The 21,869-nt window shown below is 41.0% G+C and overlaps 1 protein-coding gene across 3 annotated transcripts in view; it reads right to left on the bottom strand.

Moving 5' to 3' along the window:
* The window catches only part of WDR35 (WD repeat domain 35), a 54,500-nt gene extending 32,653 nt beyond the window's left edge, over positions 1-21,847 (bottom strand). For 2 of the 3 annotated variants that reach the window (XM_084830710.1, XM_084830719.1), the window contains exons 1-10: positions 21,735-21,847; positions 17,750-17,867; positions 16,550-16,621; positions 14,691-14,783; positions 8,943-9,071; positions 7,157-7,287; positions 6,358-6,523; positions 6,056-6,201; positions 5,399-5,524; positions 2,805-2,990 (exon numbers count right to left, since the gene is read on the bottom strand). In XM_084830710.1, the coding sequence (XP_084686836.1) occupies positions 2,805-2,990; positions 5,399-5,524; positions 6,056-6,201; positions 6,358-6,523; positions 7,157-7,287; positions 8,943-9,071; positions 14,691-14,783; positions 16,550-16,621; positions 17,750-17,867; positions 21,735-21,758 (1,191 nt within the window). In that variant the 5' untranslated portion in view covers positions 21,759-21,847. Of the gene's footprint in view, positions 1-1,423; positions 1,457-2,804; positions 2,991-5,398; positions 5,525-6,055; positions 6,202-6,357; positions 6,524-7,156; positions 7,288-8,942; positions 9,072-14,690; positions 14,784-16,549; positions 16,622-17,749; positions 17,868-21,734 lie in introns of all 3 variants that reach the window. The other variant, XM_084830700.1, reaches the window with a different exon arrangement.
* Positions 21,848-21,869: the final 22 nt, after the last annotated feature.

Raw genomic sequence — 21,869 nt, 5'->3', positions numbered from 1 at the left:
GTTGTAGTGTCCCTCCACCGGTTCCAGTATTTGTGTGTGTCTGGGGAACAGGAGGGCTTTGGATCCTGCAAAACAGTTCCTTTTTATCCTCTGCAATGCTGGAGTTCCAACATCAGAAGAGCAGTGAGTCTCCTCATGGAGGCGTAAATGAAGTTGGATCTCCTTCTCTGAGGATAGACCTCTCTCTGTCCTCAGAGAGGAAGATTTAAAAAAATCCTATGGCCCCCGGGAAGCTCTCCCAGGAACCTAAGAATTGCACCCTGACACAGGCAGAATACAGCAGAGCTACAGATGCCATATGCAGACTATCAGCTTGCAATAATTTCATTCAAACACCCTGTATTTACAGGCTTCTCATACAACCAGGTCTTTAGATTAAGGTCCATAGCACCGCTCCTCATTTTCACAAAACCTGAACATTTGAAACATCTTTCAAATGTTTAGAAAGGGGTAGAATTTCATCACATTTGAGAAAAACTGCTGTAGATGATACTTCAGAAAGCATTCACTTGTAGTTAGTATGTCAAGATAAAGCTTGGCCTGTTCAAAAATTGAAAAGGCGAAGTGACGTAAACAGGCGAAGCAAGAGGGACATTTTGAAGGAGTTAGAAAGAAAGGCTTGGATTCCAGTATCCTTGCACAATATTGTGCAAGTGAAAATATTTCTACTCACATGTGGGTATGATGCTCCTCCCCATCTTAAGTTCTCAGCATCCCCCCCCCCTTTAAGGAACACTTATTCCTGTATCAACCTGCTCAGATCTTCTATGGAGGCCTTTTTACAGGTACCCCTGCAATCAGAGATAAAGTGGTTAGGGAGCTGTCCTTTTAAGCAGTGGCACCGCGATTATGAAATTCTTCCCCAACGAAGTGTGCTTGGAGCCTACTCTGTATCCTTTAGGTGCCAGGCAAAAATGCTCCTATTCTCCCATGCTTTAAAACTATTTCTGTTTTTAAATGCTGTCATTTTAAGCACCTTTGTGTTTTTTGTATTTGCTTTGTTGTTTTATTGTATTTGCTTATAATTTTTTTTACAATGAACCACTTTGGATATGTGTTGAAGAGTGGTTCTAAATAAAAATAAAATAGTAACAATTTCTCTGGAGGTTTCTGGAGCCAGTATGTATGGGGTTGGGTGAGTGGGGAACTGTCAACATCCTCCTCCCTCCACATGTGAGTTGCGATGTTTTTGGATTCAAACAAGGTTTTTGGACCCAAGCCCAATATTTCATTCATTTATATGTCCATCAAGACCACTCATATGTACTCTCCAGAGAGCAGCACAGACCTAATGGGGCAATTCTAGAAATTCTAATTCAATGAGACTGGATGTTTGAACCAAACACATGCCAGTAACACATACAAAAAAGGTAATATCATATGCAATATCAGTTAAAGTAATAGTTAAAATAATTGTTTTTACCATTGCACCTACAGATTCAGTCTCATGCTCCTCCTTTGCAAGCATTGTACAAGAGATATGGAAAATAATAAATTCGTTCAGAAAGTATAGCAATACCAGTTGAACTAAGTATACATAATAGCAAAAGGAACACTCCTGTATGAGTCAGTTGGATTTCTAAAGCAACTGCTGTTTCCATATAGATGGACTCTGAAGAGATTAAGTGTGCTGTAGGAAATATTATTTCTACATTCACATTTTACACTGTGATTACATTACTGTGAGAAACTCCTAGAAAACCCTTCCTGGCTGTATCTGGCTTGAAAACCTAAACCATGTTCTCAACATCATGGGAGGCCATGTTCTTTGAGTTCAGACAGGATTGAGAGAGTTGCTTTGCATAAGCACAAGGCAGACACAAAGGAACGCTCAAATGTGAATGCCCTACAGGATGTTTAATAGAGCACACTATTAAGGCAACAACAACAACAAAAACTTGGAAACATATCCATACTTTATAACAGGAGCGGGGAACAGCTGGGCCATGGGCCAAATTCAGCCCACTGCACAGTTTGATCCAATGCGCCTTTCCTCCTCAGCCTCGGCCTCTCCTTCTTTCATTTGCTATGAAGTGAATCTTTGAGGAAGTCTCTGTTGAAAGCATGTTCCATGCTGGCCGCAGAGGGGCCAAGATGGCTGGTGGAAGAGGAGGTACAGATCCAGCAGCTTGCTCTGCATCTCGGTTGGCCAGGGAAGAAGAGAAGCTCTTTTCTTCCTAGCCAGCACAGAAGCAGAGCAAGCTGCTGGGGTAATAAGCAACCTGTCCCTCCAGCTTGATCACTTCCCTCCATAACCAACATGGAATGTACCTGCAAAGAAGACTTCTTCAAAGACTTGGTCTGTACTGGATGAAAAGAGGAAGGCTTCCTTGAAGACAGCTACGGACTGTCAAGTCCTGAAGTGCTCCGCATTCCTTACTGTGAATCTGCTGAGATGGGCAGAGGTGTTGTACCTTCTCCAAGAAATAGTGATCCTTCTTAGTCTGATTGGCCAGATCTGCCTTTTATCTTTCTCTTTGCTGCTTGTACATTTTGCCATTTTTAATTTGATGTTATATATTATACAGCACCTTAGGGTTTTTGGCACTTCAAAAATATTAATAAAAACAACAGTAACAAATCAGAACCTGTATTTTGAAGATCTATAACTTTTGGCTGAGGTTTCAACTATGGCTTTGGACTAGTCCCTGCTAGAAGAAGAGTATCAGGCTCCTAAGTTGTTGTTTTGAAGGGAACTGAATCTGTGATGAATGAATCTTTTATCAGGACTACTCAGATGGACTAACAGTTCCATTTTATAATTCAGAGTGCTTCAGGAAAGGTTGTAAGATAAGCAGTTATACCTGAAGTTGATTTTCATCCGCTTTAGTTGCCAAAATGCAAAAGTCCCCACAAGTTGTTATGGAGATCAGACTCTTGACAAACTTCAAATACTTTTCATTGTTTTTTATGTCCCAGAAGACCACACAATACTCTGGACGATCAGGACGGGTATATGCATAAACCACTGTATTAGTGCAGTAACCCCACTGCCAACAAAGAAAATTTTATTATTTCTTAATAATGTATAATAACATGAGTACAGACTCAGCACTCATAAGTTTCATTCTTCTAAACACATCCATTGTAGAAAACACATAACTAACCTCATTGGACATGCTGAAGGCTTCAGATAATCATTAACGAAGAACAAGCGAACAGTTCAGACATAACACTAAAACATAGTTTAGCATGAAAGGTGAGAGTTCAATGGTTAAAGAAATATTTGTCAAAGAAAGCTTTGTATGTACTAAATAATACAGGCCCTACAGTGACAGTACTCTCAGAACAGCTTAGAATAATATTAAAATAATCAAAATTAAAATCCAGCATATTAAAAATATTTAAAGAGCAGGACATTAAAACAACGAACAGTAGCTGAGCTAAAACCAGTTCAAACAATGATTTGAAAGACCTGCAGAAATAAAAAGGTCTTTGCCTAGCACTCAAAGATAGCCTAGGTACCAGGCAAGCTCTCCTGGAGTATAAGACTGGGTTCAACAACTGCCTTGCAAACAAGCTGCAGGAGGCCTCCAAAGGATCCTTATGATCATTCTGCAGGGCAAGCTAGAGAAGGCCCCACATCACTTGGACAGCACTGCAAAGATGCAGCTGTTGTTGAGAAGCATTGTTTTTCGCTGCCACCAGATGTTTTAGACCAGAAGTCCCATCAGCCACAGCTAAAGTGGCCAATTATCAGTGGTGATGGGAACTGTAGTGCAAAACATCTGGCGGGCACTAGGATGGGGAAGGCAGCTCTAAGATGAGCTCTTATCTGTGTTGAATTGGACTTGTTTTGATTTTTTTCACAACTTGTAGTCCCAACTGCTTCATCATCTCCAGCTCCCTGGGAAACCAGGGGCCAAACTCTATTCAGTTGGGCAGGACATTACTGTGCCAACCGCCAATGTCATTTCCATATCCCAGACAGCAACATGCCAACAAGAAACTGCATGAGGGCTCTCAGAAAACCATTTAGATCCATCTGTCTCCAAGGGCAGATAATTTAAATAGGTCCGTCACCCCTGTTGAGGGGAACAATCACTGCACACCAAAACTTAATGAGGAAGTGATCTGTCAGGGCAAAATCCCACACTCCCAGATCATCTGGTCACATTCATACCCAGTACAGATATTCAGAGTGTAAACTGCCATATGGGTTGGGCCAATGACGTTTTGGGATAGCCCCATGGTTGTCACGGAAGTCATGAAATCCTGAGCCATCCCTACAAAACAGTCTCAGCATAGATGCTGAGGTCCCCTAGAACCACAAACTAGGCTCCTCAACACTAAATCTAAGACAATCTTCATCAGGTTAGACACGGAAAGAGGCAATGGTACATCAACAGAATCCCTAATATTTCCTGACTGCCCAATAAGAGATACATACACTCAAAACTGGGGCTCAGCTAGACAAATAACCTGGACAGGGAATCCCTATAGACAACTGCCATCAAGCCTCTGTTGGTGTTGTACCCCAAACCCAGTGAAGACAGAGCTGAGAGAGATCCTGCAGTTCTTTCCAGTTTGTCCACCCAGATCTTATTAATGCAAGCCAAGTTGACACTCTCATCTAAGATCAAGTCATGGATTGTAGTTTGATGATCAAAATAAGCAACAGCACAACAGGTCCAACAGTGTGCTTGTAAGGCAATTTGGTTCCCCCTGGTTGGGGGTAGAATCATAAAGAGGGACAGGCTTTAAGTGTCTGACCTTCCCTTCATGGCATCTGAGTAGTCCAGCCCCACCCACACATTTCCCTATGCCCAAGATGATTTCAGTACATGCACTCCTCATTCTCCCAGGCTGTTATAAGCCAGGTTTCCCAGGCACGTGGCAAAAGCAACACAGAGCAGATAACACTAAAACCCAACTTACTTCCAAGCAGCAATACTGCGCAAAACATGCACAGGTAAAGTTCGTAAGTAGTAGATAAAACGCCACCAGAGGAAGGAAAAAGCAGGATACATGAATTTCTTAGGGCAACATTGCTGTTTTAAAAAAGCACAGATGCTAGCAGAGAAAGCTTTACAGTCATACAGGTAATTCTAATAATACAATATCCATTTAAAATATAATGGGTTTGAAAAAAAACAAAAATCAGAACCAGAACCATGACAAACTGACCGGCAAATCTGGCTGTCACCCAGTGCTGCTCATGCTCAAGCTCTCACCGATGATCTTCACACCCTCCTCACACCAGGGGTACTTCTCGATACATTCCCTTTCCAAACAGGAAGTCAAAATACAGTGGTGGCCTTGCCCTTGTCATGACCTCAAGGAGTTTACCCCAAGGGATCATCCCTTTTGGTATTATCATGTCAAGCACCCTTTTCCACAATGCTAGCAATCATGCTTTTAAGTCTTCCAATGAAAGCAGAGCACTGCAGCTACTTACCTTATAGTCTGGCCGAATATTTGCAAAATAAATACACTGATCAACAGCTAGCCCTATTTTTAGACCTCCTCCTTCCCAAGACAGAGCTGACACTTGTTTGCCTGGAACCTTTAGTGTACGCAAATGCTGAAATGACATAATTGACCCCCATTAACTGGTTATACAGTATTAGTTTCAAACTGGGAATAATTAATATAGTATACTGAATATATTCTGTGGGTGTGAACTGGAATAAAGAATGGTGTAAGTGAGCTCAAGGAAGTTTATACCTTCTTGACAGTGTATTGGGAGTACTTGGAAGCAGTATTTTATTATTCTATTTTCCACACCCCTATTTTTCTTAAAATTACATTTCCTAATAATTTTAATGCACCCAAAGGTAGCAAATTACTTCATAGTTGGCCACTACCACATTGGTCCTTCTGCCCGCCTCTGACCTAGAACGTGGTCAACACTACCCTGCATCTGCACAGCACAAGGGAAAGCTGGTAGTACTGGGCAAGCTGTATTTCAGGGAAGCTTGCACACCGTTACTGCTTCTGCTGAACTCAGGCTTTCCAGGAACATAGTTTGAAAATCTTGATTTAGACCACCACTGCTTGGCTTTATTCAAGCACTGTGCACAGGATCAAATAGGGAAAATAAAAATGAATTTACCTCACCAAATGGAGAGTAGAACTGCACAATATTTATATCTTTATCTTGGGCCGCTACCTTCTGGAAACCTGCAATCGCCAGAACATTTCCACAGTGGTTCCACTGGATACTCACAACATTCAGAGCAGCATCAATTAAGACAGGATCTGGATGTTATGAAAATAATAACTAAGTGATAGAAAGATGATACACAAAAAGCTCGATTGAATAATTATATATCTGTTATATCTCTCCTGAACAAGACCTTGAAGCAACTGAATTCACAGTAATTCTTTAGAGGCATTGTAACAAGTTGTGCTTACTTTGATCATTCTCATGTCTCATAATTTGGCATCTTCCATTGTCGAAACAAATAGCAAGGCATGGACAATCTGGTTCAACATAACCCTCTGTTCCAGGGTACCACTGTATTCCAGCAATACTGAATGCTCCAGTTACATTGACCAAACAGTTCATTTTCATTTTCATCTAAAAAAATATTTAATAAACATATGTAAAAATGAGCTTAACAAATAGATCACAAGAGTAGGCCAGACAGATAAGATCCAGCTCCTATCCATATTTATTTGAAAGCAAGACCAATTGTGTTAAATGGGATTTACTGTCAAGTACGTGTGCTGAATAGAACTGTAGAAGAAGCAATATTTGCTTAAATGTTTATATGTAAACTGAGATGTTCTTATATGTTTTTACTGAGGGCTAGGGTATGAAATGCTTTTACAACAGATGTATCATAAGGAAGAATGAAAAGCCTGCTAACAGATACTGGCTGTAATCCACAAATTAATTGAACCAGAGTACTTGCATTCAGTCCAATTTAATGCCACTGACTTCAGTTAAATCATCTTCACTGGTTGCTGTAACCAGCTGGCTCTATATTTGTGCTCCATTAAACACCATGGCATGATAGTCTTTTCCATTCCTGTGGCGACTGCAGAACAGTTTTAAAGCATTTTCATTACAGAACAATAAGCATCAACAAGGTTGCACCAAAGTAGATCAGGTAGAAATGTTTAGGAAAATGTTTTGAACTGTGTGAACAACTGGGCACACAATAGTAGGATATTTAGTGCAATACGCTGCCCACACCTCTGAACTTACCATAAAAGTCCCATGCTTGTCATAAATGTGTATTTCTCCATTTGCCATTCCAAAGAGTAAGGTTCTGCCATCTGGAGACCATGCAACATGGTGGAGTTGCACTTTCAAATCCTTTCCCCAAATACGATTCCCTTTTAACAGAAAATAAGTTCAACATAGTCCACAACTGAAAATAAAGCTTTATGCTACATAAAATACTGCAGTAATGCCACTGCAAAAGTTGAAGAAATTCAACATGGTAACTTATAGAAAAATTTTAACTCATCCACATATCCTGCAAAAGAAACTAATCCTAGTTCAATTTGCATATTTACAAAACTCTAATCTTTAGTTTTTTAACTATTACAAGTATAAATTCTCCAGCATATAGGCTTGGATCCAAAGGTGTGATTGTTGTTGTGTAAGGGAGTTCCCCAGTTTTCATTCATTTCCTCTCCCTGTTGCAGCCACTACCTGCCATTCTGTTTTAGAGGGTCCCCCAAATCTCTGGAGCAGATTAATAGGGGTATGCAGGGGACTGCAGAGGGATGGGGAAGACAGGAAAGCACCATTCCATGAACACAGTTCTTTTCTGCTTATCAAACAGGACACAAACCATTGTAAATATGGTGAGTTTGGATTTATTAATCTTTTGATACTGTGTGTGCTGAACTATTAACAGAAAAGACTAAATAAACATACATATCTTTGGAATCCTGCGTTTCAATAAACTTACTTGGATTATATTTTAAATTGTATTCATATATTACATTTAAATTATTGGGACAAGTGACATTCAGGCATATCCTAATTTGAAATGCTGTTCATGTATGCTTTCTAGATGTTATTTCTTAATACACAGCAAATAATTCATTTTTTTTCTTTAGTTAGCTTAAATTAATTTTTCTTAACCCTCATTTTAATATGTAAAAATATTAAAATGCAGTACATGAAATATATGGAGACCTCCATCTCTATGGTCAGATATTGCCAACTGAATGTAGTGGTTGCAAAGTGTAATAGAGGCTACACTTATGTCTAACCAAAATATTCCTTTTTAGAGCCACAACTGTACCACAGCCAAACACAGTCAAATGTTAAGCCATCTACAATGTTTAAAAACATAAGAACACAAGAAGAGCCATGCTGGATCAGACCAAGGGTCCATCGAGTCCAGCATTCTGTTCGCATAGTGGCCAACCAGCTGTCGACCAGGAAACCGCAAGTAGGACACAAGTGCAACAGCACCCACCCGCACATGTTCTCCAGTAACTGTACATAGGCACACTGCTTCTGATACTGGAGGTAGGACATGGCCATCAGGATGAGTAGCCATTGTGACTCAACATTCACTGTAGACAATACCTCTCTTCAGGCCTTCAATTTCAATGTGTGAAAGGGCAAGCAGGAATGCATGGGGCTAGCCCTGCCCCCCTCAATGACATGCTTGCTGTCCTGGCTACAACGTCCCTGTCAGCTCCACCCTCACATTGAGTGGGAAGGTTTGACTGGGGGATCTTTGCTTGTTCAGATGAAAGCTCTTAGAATCCTCCATGTGATCAAGGACCCTGTGTGACTGGAGTTCCTGATTGTGGAAAGGATTCTAAGTGCATTCATCTTCGGTTTTCCCTTCAGTTCTTTAATTTCTGAAGCTGATGGGGACAGGGATGCTGAAGGTGGAGTCATGCATGGGGCATTGCTCCCGCTCCACACATGTGGGGGAATAACTTCTGGGGTTTGTCTTCAGTAAAAGATTGCTTAAACTTTAGAGATGCTGTAAGTGCTATTAATACAAGTAATACTTTACCATCCACAGAACCAACAATTACAGCACCATCTTCATATATAATGCAGATTTTCTGCCCATCAGCATTCCATCTCATACTTCGAACAACAGATTTATTTCTATTGTTGATCATCTCCTCATACCAAAAACCTGAAGCCAAAGAATGAAAATTCAGCCACACCTTCAACATTGTTATCTTTTATCTGAATTATTTTTATTAGAACAAAATAAACTGAAATTATTTGCACAACTGGTAACTGGGTTGGATCCAGACTACCTGTGGGTACTGCCCCCCCAATCCTCTGCTCTTGGGGGTTAATGGACCCTCCAGAACAGTGTGGGTTCAGAGAGGCCCTCGCATTTGCAGAAGGCCAAATCTGGATCCAACTCACTGAGTTTAACTAAACTGAGAGATGGTATTTTGAAAATCATCAAAACACTGAAACATGTTTAAAAGTTATTCTGAGGATCCAACCTATTTGCTGTGTTCATATAGGACAGGCTTGGGATAAAATTATTCCATTGAGCAATACATTGATAAAGAGGCCACAAGCCTAAGTTTCAAAAGAAGAAGAAACTGGCAGTGTTGGCCATGTGCATACTGCCTTGGGTGTTGTTATTTTTACAGTACTTCCCTGAAATAGTTCTGCACTGAGGCCAGCACATTGTATAAGCTATTATGCTATCAAAAACATACACAGCTAAAACCAGTTGTTAAAATGGTCAAAAATATCGATATCCTATTCCTAAACTCAGAATGTCTGTGGGCGCTCACGATGGGTAGAGATGTAAAACAGGTGTCCAATTAAGGGACAGAATATATAGATTTAAGAATCTAAGAAGAGTCCTGCTAAATCAGACCAAAGGTTCATCTAGCTCAGCATCTTGTTTCCTAAAGTTGCCAACCAGATGCCTCTGGGAAGCCCACAAGCAGGTCATGAAAAATAGTACCCCTATCCCGCTGTTGTTCCCAAGCGACAGGTGTTCAGTGACATACTGACACCGAACCACATAGCCACCAAGATCAGTTGTTGTTGTTGTTCAGTCGTCGTGTCTGACTCTTCGTGACCCCATGGACCATAGTACGCCAGGCCTTCCTGTCCTGCGCTCTCTCTCGGAGCGTGCTCAAGTTCATATTCATTGCATCCATGATGCTATCCAGCCATCTCATCCTCTGCCGTCCCCTTCTCCTTTGGCCTTCAGTCTTTCCCAGCATCAGGGGCTTTTCCAGGGAGTGTTCTCTTCGCATTAGGTGGCCAAAATATTGGAGCTTCAGCTTCATTAGCTGTCCTTCCAATGAGCACTCAGGGTTGATTTCCTTTAGGATGGACTGATTTGACCTCCTTGCAGTCCAGGGGACTCGTAAGAGTCTTCTCCAGCACCACAGTTCGAAAGCATCAATTCTTCGGCGCTCAGCCTTCCTTATAGTCCAGCTCTCACAGCCATACATTACTACTGGGAAAACCATAGCTTTGATTAGACGGACCTTTGTCGGCAAGGTGATGTCTCTGCTTCTTACTATGCTGTCTAGGTTGGCCATAGCTTTCCTCCCAAGGAGCAAGCGTCTTTTAATTTCATGGCTACAGTCACCATCTGCGGTGATCTTGGAACCCAAGAAAGTAAAATCTGTCACTGCTTCCATTTCTTCCCCTTCTATATGCCAGGAAGTGATAGGGCCAGATGCCATGATCTTCGTTTTTTTAATGTTGAGTTTCAAACCAGCTTTTGCACTCTCCTCTTTCACCCTCAACAAGAGGCTCTTGAGATCCTCTTCGTTTTCTGCCATTAGGGTGGTATCGTCTGCATATCGGAGGTTGTTGATAATTCTCCCAGCAATCTTAATTCCGACCTGTGATTCATCCAACCCGGCATTTCTCATGATGTACTCTGCATATAAGTTAAATAAGCAGGGTGACAATATGCAGCCTTGTCGTACTCCTTTCCCAATTTTGAACCAATCGGTTGTTCCATGTCTGGTTCTTACTGTTGCTTCTTGACCCTCGTACAGGTTTCTCAGGAGACAGGTAAGGTGGTCTGGTACTCCCATCACTTTAAGAATTTGCCACAGTTTGTTGTGATCCACACAATCAAAGGCTTTAGCGTAGTCAATGAAGCAGAAATAGACGTTTTTCTGGAATTCTCTTGCTTTCTCCATGATGCAGCGAATGTTGGCGATTTGATCTCTAGTTCCTCTGCCTCTTCTAAACCCAGCTTGTACTTCCGGTAGTTCTCGGTTCGCATACTGCTGAAGCCTAGCTTGTAGGATTTTGAGCATCACCTTGCTGGCATGTGAAATGAGCGCAATTGTGCGGTAGTTTGAACACTCTTTGGCGTTGCCCTTCTTTGGAATTGGGATGTAAACTGACCTTTTCCAGTCTTGTGGCCACTGTTGAGTGTTCCAGATTTGTTGGCATATTGAATGCAGCACTTTAACAGCATCATCTTTTAGGATTTTAAATAGCTCAGCTGGAGTACTGTCATCTCCGCTAGCTTTATTCTTACTAATGCTTCCTAAGGCCCACTTGACTTCACTCTCTAGGATGTCCGGCTCAAGTTCAGTGACCGCACTATCATGGCTATCAGGGACGTTCAGATCTTTCCTGTATAGTTCTTCTGTGTATTCTTGCCACCTCTTCTTAATCTCATCTGCTTCTGTTAGGTCCCTGCCTTCTTTGTCCTTTATCATGCCCGCCTTTCAACAAAACGTTCCCTTGAGGTCTCCAATTTTCTTGAAGAGATCTCTAGTCTTTCCCATTCTGTTGTTTTCCTCGATTTCTTTGCATTGTTCATTTAAGAAGGCCTTCTTGTCTCTCCTTGCTATTCTCTGGAACTCTGCATTCAGTTGGGTATATCTTCCCCTTTCTCCCTTGCTTTTCACTTCCCTTCTTTCCTCAGCTACTTGTAAAGCCTCATCAGACAGCCACTTGGCTTTCTTGCATTTCTTTTTCTTTGGGATGGATTTCGTTGCTGCCTCCTGAACAATGTTACGGACCTCCGTCCATAGTTCCTCAGGCACTCTGTCTATCAGGTCTAATCCCTGAAATCTATTCCTCACCTCCACTGTATATTCATCAGGGATATGATTTAGTTCATACCTGAACGGTTTAGTGGTTTTCCCGACGTTCTTCAATTTAAGCCGAAATTTTGCAAGAAGCAGCTCATGATCTGAGCCACAGTCAGCTCCAGGTCTTGTTTTTACTGACTGTATGGCGCTTCTCCATCTTTGGCTGCAAAGGACATAATCAATCTGATTTCGATATTGACCATCTGGTGACGTCCATGTGTAGAGTCGCCTCTTGTGCTGTTGGAAAAGAGTGTTTGCTATGATCAGCATGTTCTCTTGGCAAAACTCTATTAGCTTTTGTCCTGCTTCATTTTGTACACCAAGGCCATGCCTGCCTGTTATCCTGGTGATTTCTTGACTTCCTACTTTAGCATTCCAATCCCCTATGATGAAGAGGACATCTTTTTTTGGTGTTAGTTCTAGAAGGTGTTGTAGGTCTTCATAGAACCGATCAACCTCAGCTTCTTCGGCCTCAGTGGTTGGGGCATAGACTTGAATTACTGTGATGTTGAATGGTTTGCCTTGGATTCGTACTGAGATCATTCAGTCATTTTTGAGATTGTACCCCAGTACTGCTTTTCCCACCCTTTTGTTGACTATGAGTGCTACTGCATTTCTTCTAAGGGATTCTTGCCCACAGTAGTACATATGATGGTCACCTGAATTAAATTCGCCCATGCTTGTCCATTTTAGTTTGTTGATTCCCAAGATGTCGATGTTCAATCTTGCCATCTCATGTTTGACCACCTCCAGCTTACCTTGATTCATTGATCTTACATTCCAGGTTCCTAAACAATATTGTTCTTTACAGCATCGGATTTTCTTTTCACCACCAGACACATCCACAGCTGAGTGTCCTTTCGGCTTTGGCCCAGCCGCTTCACTCTTTCTGGCGCTACTTGGAAATACCCTCTGCTCTTCCCCAGTAGCATATTGGACACCTTCTGACCTGAGGGGCTCATCTTCCGGCGTCATCTCTTTTAGCCTTGTGATACGTTCCATGGGGTTTTCTTGGCAAGAATACTGGAGTGGGTTGCCATTTCCTTCTCCAGTGGACCACATTTTGTCAGAACTCTCCAGCATGACCTGTCCGTCTTGGGTGGCCCTGCACGGCATAGCTTATGGCTTCACTGAGTTACGCAAGCCCCTTCGCCACAACAAGGCAGTGATCCATGAAGGGGACCAAGATCAGTAGCCACTGATAAACCTATTCCTCTGTGAATTTCTCTAATCCTCTTTTAAAACCAACTAAGACAGAGGCCCTTATCTTGTGGCAGCAAATTACATAAATTATTTATGCTATTTTATTGAAAGAAGGGTGACAGAATTCTCTGGAACCATTTGCTGTAGCAATTAGGCAAAATGCAGAAATCAAAAGTGTTAGTATGTTAAAACCTGAGTACAAATTCAGATTATATGCTGATAATATTATCTTGTTTCTAACTGATGTACAAAAATCCTATTGAAAAATATCTGGATACAAGATCAGTTTAGGTAAGACTGATGTATTTGAGTAATACTTAATAACATCAGTCAGAAATGCAACTCCTAATCTTAATAACTATCTAGGAAACTTTTATGTTTTGGAAGAAGCACAGATTTGATTGTACTGACAAACTGTAAATAATGAAAGATATTTTGAACAAATTGCTTCTGAAATGAATGAGAGATCACTTTTCTGAAAAAAAAATCCCTCTCTGGGGAAGGTAAATAATTCATAATGCTTCAAAGAAAAATGGGTCTCCTATATGTATAAAAAGGCAATAGCATTTTGGAGAATGGTCATAAATACTTGTGCACTGCAATCCTACTAAGGTCTACTCAGAGGTCCTACTGAGTAGATATCAATGGTACTTACTCCCAGGTAAGTGTGTATACAGCCTTAATAAAATATTTCAGACACATTTATCCCCTGATCCGAAGGTAAGTTTATTGAACTTTATTAAATACATTGATCCAAAAAGCATTCAAAACTCACTTACGTATTACTCAGTGGCAACAAGATCACATTTGCAAGGTATTAAAACCCAGCAGTAAGATCAAAACAACCAGAATGGTGAAAAATATCTGAATTCTATTCACATTCGTTAAACTAACTGCATATCAAAAAACAAGTTGTAATTATGAAAAATATGTGAAGAGTGGTGACAGATTATAAACCAGGCACCTCTAACCACCACCACCACCTATATTTTTTTTTAAAGGTGCTTGGTCAGAAACAAATATATATGTATGTAACAGTATTGATATGTTCTATATTTGTACGTAATAAGTATTTGATGTTTTATATTTTTGTCTGTTTCATAAATAACATTAAAAAATGATGCAGTTGTGCCAGAGCTCTTGTTCTGATCTACTGATATGAGGTGTCTCCATCATGACTCTGCACCCCAAACATCGACTCAGCAGCTGCGATGACACAGAAGAATGCCCACAAACATTCTAATTGCTTGGGGTAAATTGTCAGCCTAACATGGGGACAAAAAGAAATGTATGCTGTTTGTAGGAAGAGAGGCAAAAAGGCAAGGAGATGTAAATTTAAGAATAAATCAGTAAACCTTTATAATAAGAGTTTAAAAATAATGTTATTTGGAGTGCTGAAACCTGCAATTAAAAATCTGAAGAAACACTATCTAAATCTCAACACTACTTAAGTTTTGAGATACCACCATGATACAGAAGCCACTTTCTAGCAAATTACCTACCTTTATACAGCATCCAAACAATGATGAGCCCATGCTCATCACTGCTAGTTAATTTCTGATACTGTTCATTCCAAGTCACTACTTGCACAGCACCTAGAAAATTACAGAATCTTATATTGTTGGATCACAACAATAAATTTAATTATGTATATTTAAAGCTGATTAACATTTTCTAATCCATTAAAAACAAACACTACATTAATGATAATACCATGATTACTTATTCTTTATGCCTTAAATACATTTGCTTTTAAAGATCCAATTATACTTTTCCATTCATGGGAGGTTTTTTGGTGAATGCAAAGGCCTTCAATCCAGTGGTAGCTCCTGCAAATGGAAGATGGGGAAAGGCAATTTTTGCCAGTCTCCCCTTCCCCCACACCACTTCCCACGCTGGTCTGGAGGGTCAACTAACCTTCCCAAGTTGATTTGGGGTATGTCTGCTGGGGGAATTGGCAGAAATCGCCTTTCTGCTTCCATTCATGAGAATCTCAAATGGATCAAAGACCCTTATGAGAATTGAAGGAGATGATTAGATCCAACCTTATATATTAAAGCATGCTGTATATAACAATAATTACCACAATACACAATTTTTCACAGTAGATACATTTCAATCTTGCTTAAGTTGTATTTTCTAGCATAATATATTACAAAAGAGCTCCAGCTATTGTGAAAATTATTTTTTTGGTGGGTTTTGTCTGCTTTCTACATGTCATTCATTTAATTACTTTAGCTGTGTACCATAAATTATAACTCAATTCTGGCACTGAAGGGATAGTCTCTGATTTCTATAAATAATAAAGATCTTTGCTGTTAGAATAATACTTTCCATTAATTCTTGGTTCAACTTTTGCTTATAATTTTAAATATTTCTAAGTAGTATTATCTCAGGATCTAATGGAATTATACGTCTTGCTAATACTTCAACTTGTTTAATTAAATATTCGCAATAAACTTTATTTTTAGGATAATCCTGCCAAATGTGTATAAAGTTAATACTACTTCATCTCCAACAAATTGCATTTTTGTTTTATAAATTTTTCTAATTCTTTCTTGTATTAAATAGCACTGACATGAATTTTTTCTCTTATAATGAATTTCTTTAATGTACTGTTTAGGAAGGACTGTAATAGTTTTCTTTAAAAAACGGAACACAGGTAATTAGTTATTTTTAATCATGAAGATCAGGCATATTTCCTTTCATTTATCTATCCGTGCACACTGCGCAATAACATTTTCTGAAGTAGAACCATGCTATTTCAATGGGACAAAGATAATATAAGCTCAATATGTGATGTCAGAGCAGCCCTATATGTGTATTTTTATCTCATTTGCAATAATCACAGCATACAGTAGCAAATATCAAACAATGAACTCAAATAACTGCTTTCCTGTATAAATGAATTAGTAAAAAAACATATTTCCATAATATTCATATTTGAAATATTTTCTAAGCATAAAGTGAAAAGGTTTATAAATGAAATTGCATCAGTTTCTGAACACATTACTCAACAGGAAGTTTTCATCTACAGCAGTATCCTATTGTGCCCATGCACCAGTGGAAGCGACTGCTTGTGCTACAGGGATTTAACAATTCTAAAACGAACCAAAAACAAGTGGAAATGCTAATTTCCAGAACGGGGCATGTCACTGAAGCTTGCAGGAGGAGCTCTGTTGACCTGTCCTGATCTAGAAACAAGCATTTCCAGGATTATTTTTAGAACTGCAAATTACCTGTGCATCAGCCATCACTCCTGTTGGCGCAAAAGAAACACTGGGAGCACAGTGGCAGCATAGAATACTGCCCCTAGTCTGTAATGTATGAGCACTAAATATAAGAATATAATTACTCTTACCAGTGTGACCTTCAAGTGTTTGATTCATTGAAAGATTGCTAGGTGCTGCAAGTCCCTTTAATTTGGCTTCCTCTAAAAAGAGAGCATTTAAACATGATTTTAAAACATATTCTTGAATCCTAAGTTGCTCTTCCATTAGAACAAGGGCAGGGGGTGATTTCCACCAACTCCCTCCTCTATCTACAGCCCCTTACAACATAACAAATCCCACACCATTCCCAAAGATCCCCCAACTCTCAGGAGCACATTTGGATAGAGTCCCGCAGAGGGAACAATAAGGTGGGAAAGTCCTGTTTCATTCATGGAAAGGATGTTAGACTCTAAGGCATCATTTGTACAATCTCCAGAATTTCAGAACTGTACATTTTTATTATCTTTGTCTGTGGTTTTTAGAGGTCAAGATAAAAGTCAATAAAATTCAGTCCACAAACCTGTCCAATGCAGCTGAATAAAATGCTTCCATTTAAAGAGGTTAATACCTCAATCTTTTGTATGTTTACTCATACATAAGTCTCACTCTGTTTAATGGGGCTTACTTATGAGTAAACATGCAGAGGAACAGGCTGCATGATCCCCCCCTCCCCCAAAGTATATATAACATCTGGCCCACCAGTGATTAAGCCTTAGGAGAGGCATTTCAACCTTTTAGCATGGGAAATAAACTACACAAAAGCCAGGAAGCTCCCAAATGATTGGTGGTAGGGGGAAAGAGGGCATGGCCATCTGGGAGGGCTCTACTGAGCCCTCAGGAGGGACAGATTTGGTCCCCAGGCCTGAGGTTCTGCACTTGTGATCTAGAGAGTAGCTGTCACATCTTGTTTTGTTCACCTTAGCAGCTGCTGTCTCCACAACTGACCCAATGCTGTGGCCACTGCAGAAGCCTGCTCACCATCTATATAGGTTAGCCATTCTATGAAATGAAAAAATCAGATGGAATTGGGATGGCCAGGAATGTCGTACCAAGCAACGCTACAGCAAAATGCTGAGAACACTGCACTGTTAAGCAAGTCAAGAAGGTGTGGCACAAGTCATTAGGGCATTACACTGGCACAAGTCATGAGGACATGGAGGGAGCAAGATGGCAAAGTGGCTACACAGCAAAAGCAAAAACAAAGAAAAGGATATCCCATACCCTAGGATGCTAATCAGTTTGCAGTGATGCAAGTGCCAGTTGCTTTGAAAGATCTCAAGGACATTTACCTGTTTTCGTTTCTAATTTTAAAACTTTCAGTAGGCCATCTTCACCACCACAGGCTATGTAGCCCTGGTCCTTGCTCCAAGAAACAGATCTTAGTCTAACATTCCCAGGAATTGTAATCTGAAAGAAATACATTTTTTGTAATGAAAACAATAATCACACTGAAGTTAAACTGACATTGCTAACCACAAACTATGGACTGTTCTAGCATTTTTAAGCTTATAAACATAATCACATTTGTAATTAAGAGATATAGTTTCTTCAACGTACAAGATAGTTTAAGAGTAATACAAGCGAATGAGGAACTATGGATGGAGGTCCGTAACATTGTTCAGGAGGCAGCAACTCAATCCATCCCAAAGAAAAAGAAATGCAAGAAAGCAAAGTGGCTGTCTGATGAGGCTTTACAAGTAACTGAGGAAAGAAGGGAAGCGAAAAACAAGGGAGAAAGGGGAAGATATACCCAACTAAATGCAGATTTCCAGAGAATAGCAAGGAGAGACAAGAAGGCCTTCTTAAATGAACAATGCAAAGAAATCGAAGAAAACAACAGAATGGGAAAGACTAGAGATCTCTTCAAGAAAATCGGAGATATCAAAGGAACGTTTTGTGCAAAGATGGGCATGATACAGGAAAAAGAAGGCAGGGACCTAACAGAAGCAGATGAGATTAAGAAGAGGTGGAAAGAATACACAGAAGACCTATACAGGAAAGATCTGAATGTCCCTGATAGCCATGATAGTGCGGTCACTGAACTTGAGCTGGACATCCTAGAGAGTGAAGTCAAGTGGGCCTTAGGAAGCATTACTAACAACAAAGCTAGCGGAGATGACAGTCTTCCAGCTGAGCTATTTAAGATCCTAAAAGATGATGCTGTTAAAGTGCTGCACTCAATATGCCAACAAATTTGGAACACACAACAATGGCCGCAAGACTGAAAAAGGTCAGTTTACATTCCAGTTCCAAAGAAGGGCAATGCCAGAGTGTTCAAACTACCGCACAATTGCGCTCATTTCACATGCCAGCAAGGTTATGCTCAAAATCCTACAAGCTAGGCTTCAGCAGCATGTGAACTGAGAACTACCAGAAATACAAGCAGGGTTTCGAAGAGTCAGAGGAACTAGAGATCAAATCGCCAACATTCGCTGGATCATGGAGAAAGCAAGAGAATTCCAGAAAAACCTCTATTCCTGCATCATTGACTACGCTAAAGCCTTTGATTGTGTGGATCACAACAAACTGTGGCAAATTCTTAAAGAGATGGGCATGCCAGACCACCTTACCTGTCTCCTGAGAAACCTGTACGAGGGTCAAGAAGCAACAGTAAGAACCAGACATAGAACAACCGATTGGTTCAAAATTGGGAAAGGAGTACGACAAGGCTGTATATTGTAGCCCTGCTTATTTAATTTATATGCAGAGTACATCATGAGAAACACCGGGTTGGATGAATCACAGGTCGGAATTAAGATTGCCGGGAGAATTATCAACAACCTCAGATACGCAGACGATACCACCCTAATGGCAGAAAGCGAAGAGGATCTAAAGAGCCTTTGGTTGAGGATGAAAGAGGAGAGTGCAAAAGCTGGTTTGAAACTCAACGTTAAAAGAACTAAAATCATGGCATCTGGCCCCATCACTTCCTGGCATATAGAAAGGGAAGAAATGGAAGCAGTGACAGATTATATTTTCTTGGGCTCCAAGATCACCGCAGACGGTGACTGTAGCCATGATATTAAAAGACGCTTACTCCTTGGGAGGAAAGCTATGGCAAACCTAGACAGCATAGTAAGAAGCAGAGACATCACCTTGCCGACAAAGGTTCGTATAATCAAAGCTATGGTTTTCCCAGTAGCAACGTATCGCTGTGAGAGCTGGACTATAAGGAAGGCTGAGCGCTGAAGAATTGATGCTTTTGAGCTGTGGTGCTGGAGAAGACTCTTACGAGTCCCCTGGACTGCAAGGAGGTCAAATCAGTCCATCCTAAAGGAAATCAACCCTGACTGCTCATTGGAAGAACAGATACTGAAGCTGAAGCTCAAATATTTTGGCCACCTAATGCAAAGAGAAAACTCCCTGGAAAAGACCCTGATGCTGGGAAAGATTGAAAGCAAAAGGAGAAGGGGACGGCAGAGGATGAGATGGCTAGATAGCATCACCAATGCAATGAATATGGACTTGAGCACACTCCGGGAGAGAGCGCAGGACAGGAAGACCTGGTGTGCTATAGTCTATGGGGTCACGAAGAGTCCATAGTTCCTCAGGCACTCTGTCTATCAGGTCTAATCCCTTAATTCTGTTCCTGACCTCCACTGTATATTCATAAGGGATATGATTTAGGTCATACATGAATGGTTTAGTGGTTTTTCCTACGTTCTTCAATTTAAGCCGAAATTTTGCAATAAGAAGCTTATGATCTGAGCCACAGTCAGCTCCAGGTCTTGTTTTTACTGACTGTATAGAGCTTCTCCATCTTTGGCTGCAAAGTACATAATCAACCTGGTTTCAATATTGACCATCTGGTGATGTCCATGTGTAGAGTCGCCTCTTGTGCTGTTGGAAAAGAGTGTTTGCTATGATCAGCGTGTTCTCTTGGCAAAACTCTATTAGCCTTTGTCCTGCTTCATTTTGTACACCAAGGCCATGCTTGCCTGTTATCCTGGTGATTTCTTGACTTCCTACTTTAGCATTCCAATCCCCTATGATGAAGAGGACATCTTTTTTTGGTGTTAGTTCTAGGAGGTGTTGTAGGTCTCCATAGAACCAATCAACCTCAGCTTCTTCAGCCTCAGTGGTTGGGGCATAGACTTGAATTACTGTGATGTTGAATGTTTGCCTTGGATTCGTACCGAGATCATTCTGTCGTTTTTGAGATTGTACCCCAGTACTGCTTTTCCCACCCTTTTGTTGACTATGAGTGCTACTCCATTTCTTCTAAGGGATTCTTGCCCACAGTAGTAGATATGATGGTCACCTGAATTAAATTCGCCCATGCTTGTACATTTTAGTTCGCTGATTCCCAAGATGTCAATGTTCAATCTTGCCATCTCATGTTTGACCACCTCCAGCTTGCCTCGATTCATTGATCTTACATTCCAGGTTCCTAAACAATATTGTTCTTTACAGCATCGGACTTTCTTTTCACCACCAGACACATCCACAGCTGAGTGTCCTTTCGGCTTTGGCCCAGCCGCTTCACTCTTTCTGGCGCTACTTGGAAATACCCTCTGCTCTTCCCCAGTAGCATATTGGACACCTTCCGACCCGAGGGGCTCATCTTCCGGCGTCATCTCTTTTAGCCTTGTGATACGTTCCATGGGGTTTTCTTGGCAAGAATACTGGAGTGGGTTGCCATTTCCTTCTCCAGTGGACCACATTTTGTCAGAACTCTCTGCCATGACCTGTCCGTCTTGGGTGGCCCTGCACGGCATAGCTTATGGCTTCACTGAGTTACGCAAGCCCCTTCGCCACAACAAGGCAGTGATCCATGAAAGGGAAAAATGTCTTAGCCTTATTCAAACAATAATGACAAATATACCCAGCATAAGGCATGGAAACGCACGCTGTTGCAGCCTCCCCTCCTCTCCCCCAGTCGTGTCCTTTTAGATTTGTGTGTGCAGGCTCAAGCTGTCCCATTTTTAGTCTGAGTACAGAGCTTAGTAAATTTAAGTAATATTTATAATAACAATAATAGACTATCTGCGTGCAATCCGAACACACACGTGTTTCGAGGCAAGTCCCAAGAAACGAAGTGGGATCTCTTTCCGAGGAAGCGCGCATGCTTTGGGGAAGATCCAGTTGTGTAAGAAACTTTGGAACACGCAAATTTGCCCCTGAAGATTCAGACGAGTTGCTTCTGCCAGCCCTTGCAGGGTGGGGACTGAGGGAGAAAACAACAACTATCCCGATTTTACAGAAGCGAAAGGGAGGGGCTGGGCCGCAGACCCATTCTTACCCCCTTCCCATACTATCACACGAAGCTCTTACCTTTTTGCTGAGGTAGACAAACATCTTGCCCGGCGTTGTTGTTGTTTTGTTTGTATTCTGTCCTCACCGGAGTCGCTGCTTCAAACGGCCGTTGCCGTCGTCTCCATGGCAACAAAGGCCTAGTTCCAGCTGCCT

The sequence above is a fragment of the Heloderma suspectum genome, chromosome 1 (assembly GCF_057233095.1).
Source record: "Heloderma suspectum isolate Gila_16-S chromosome 1, 16-S_ref, whole genome shotgun sequence".
NCBI lineage: Eukaryota > Metazoa > Chordata > Lepidosauria > Squamata > Helodermatidae > Heloderma > Heloderma suspectum.
The sequence above is the reverse complement of the archived record's forward strand: the minus strand, read 5'-3'. Positions and strand labels throughout refer to the sequence as shown.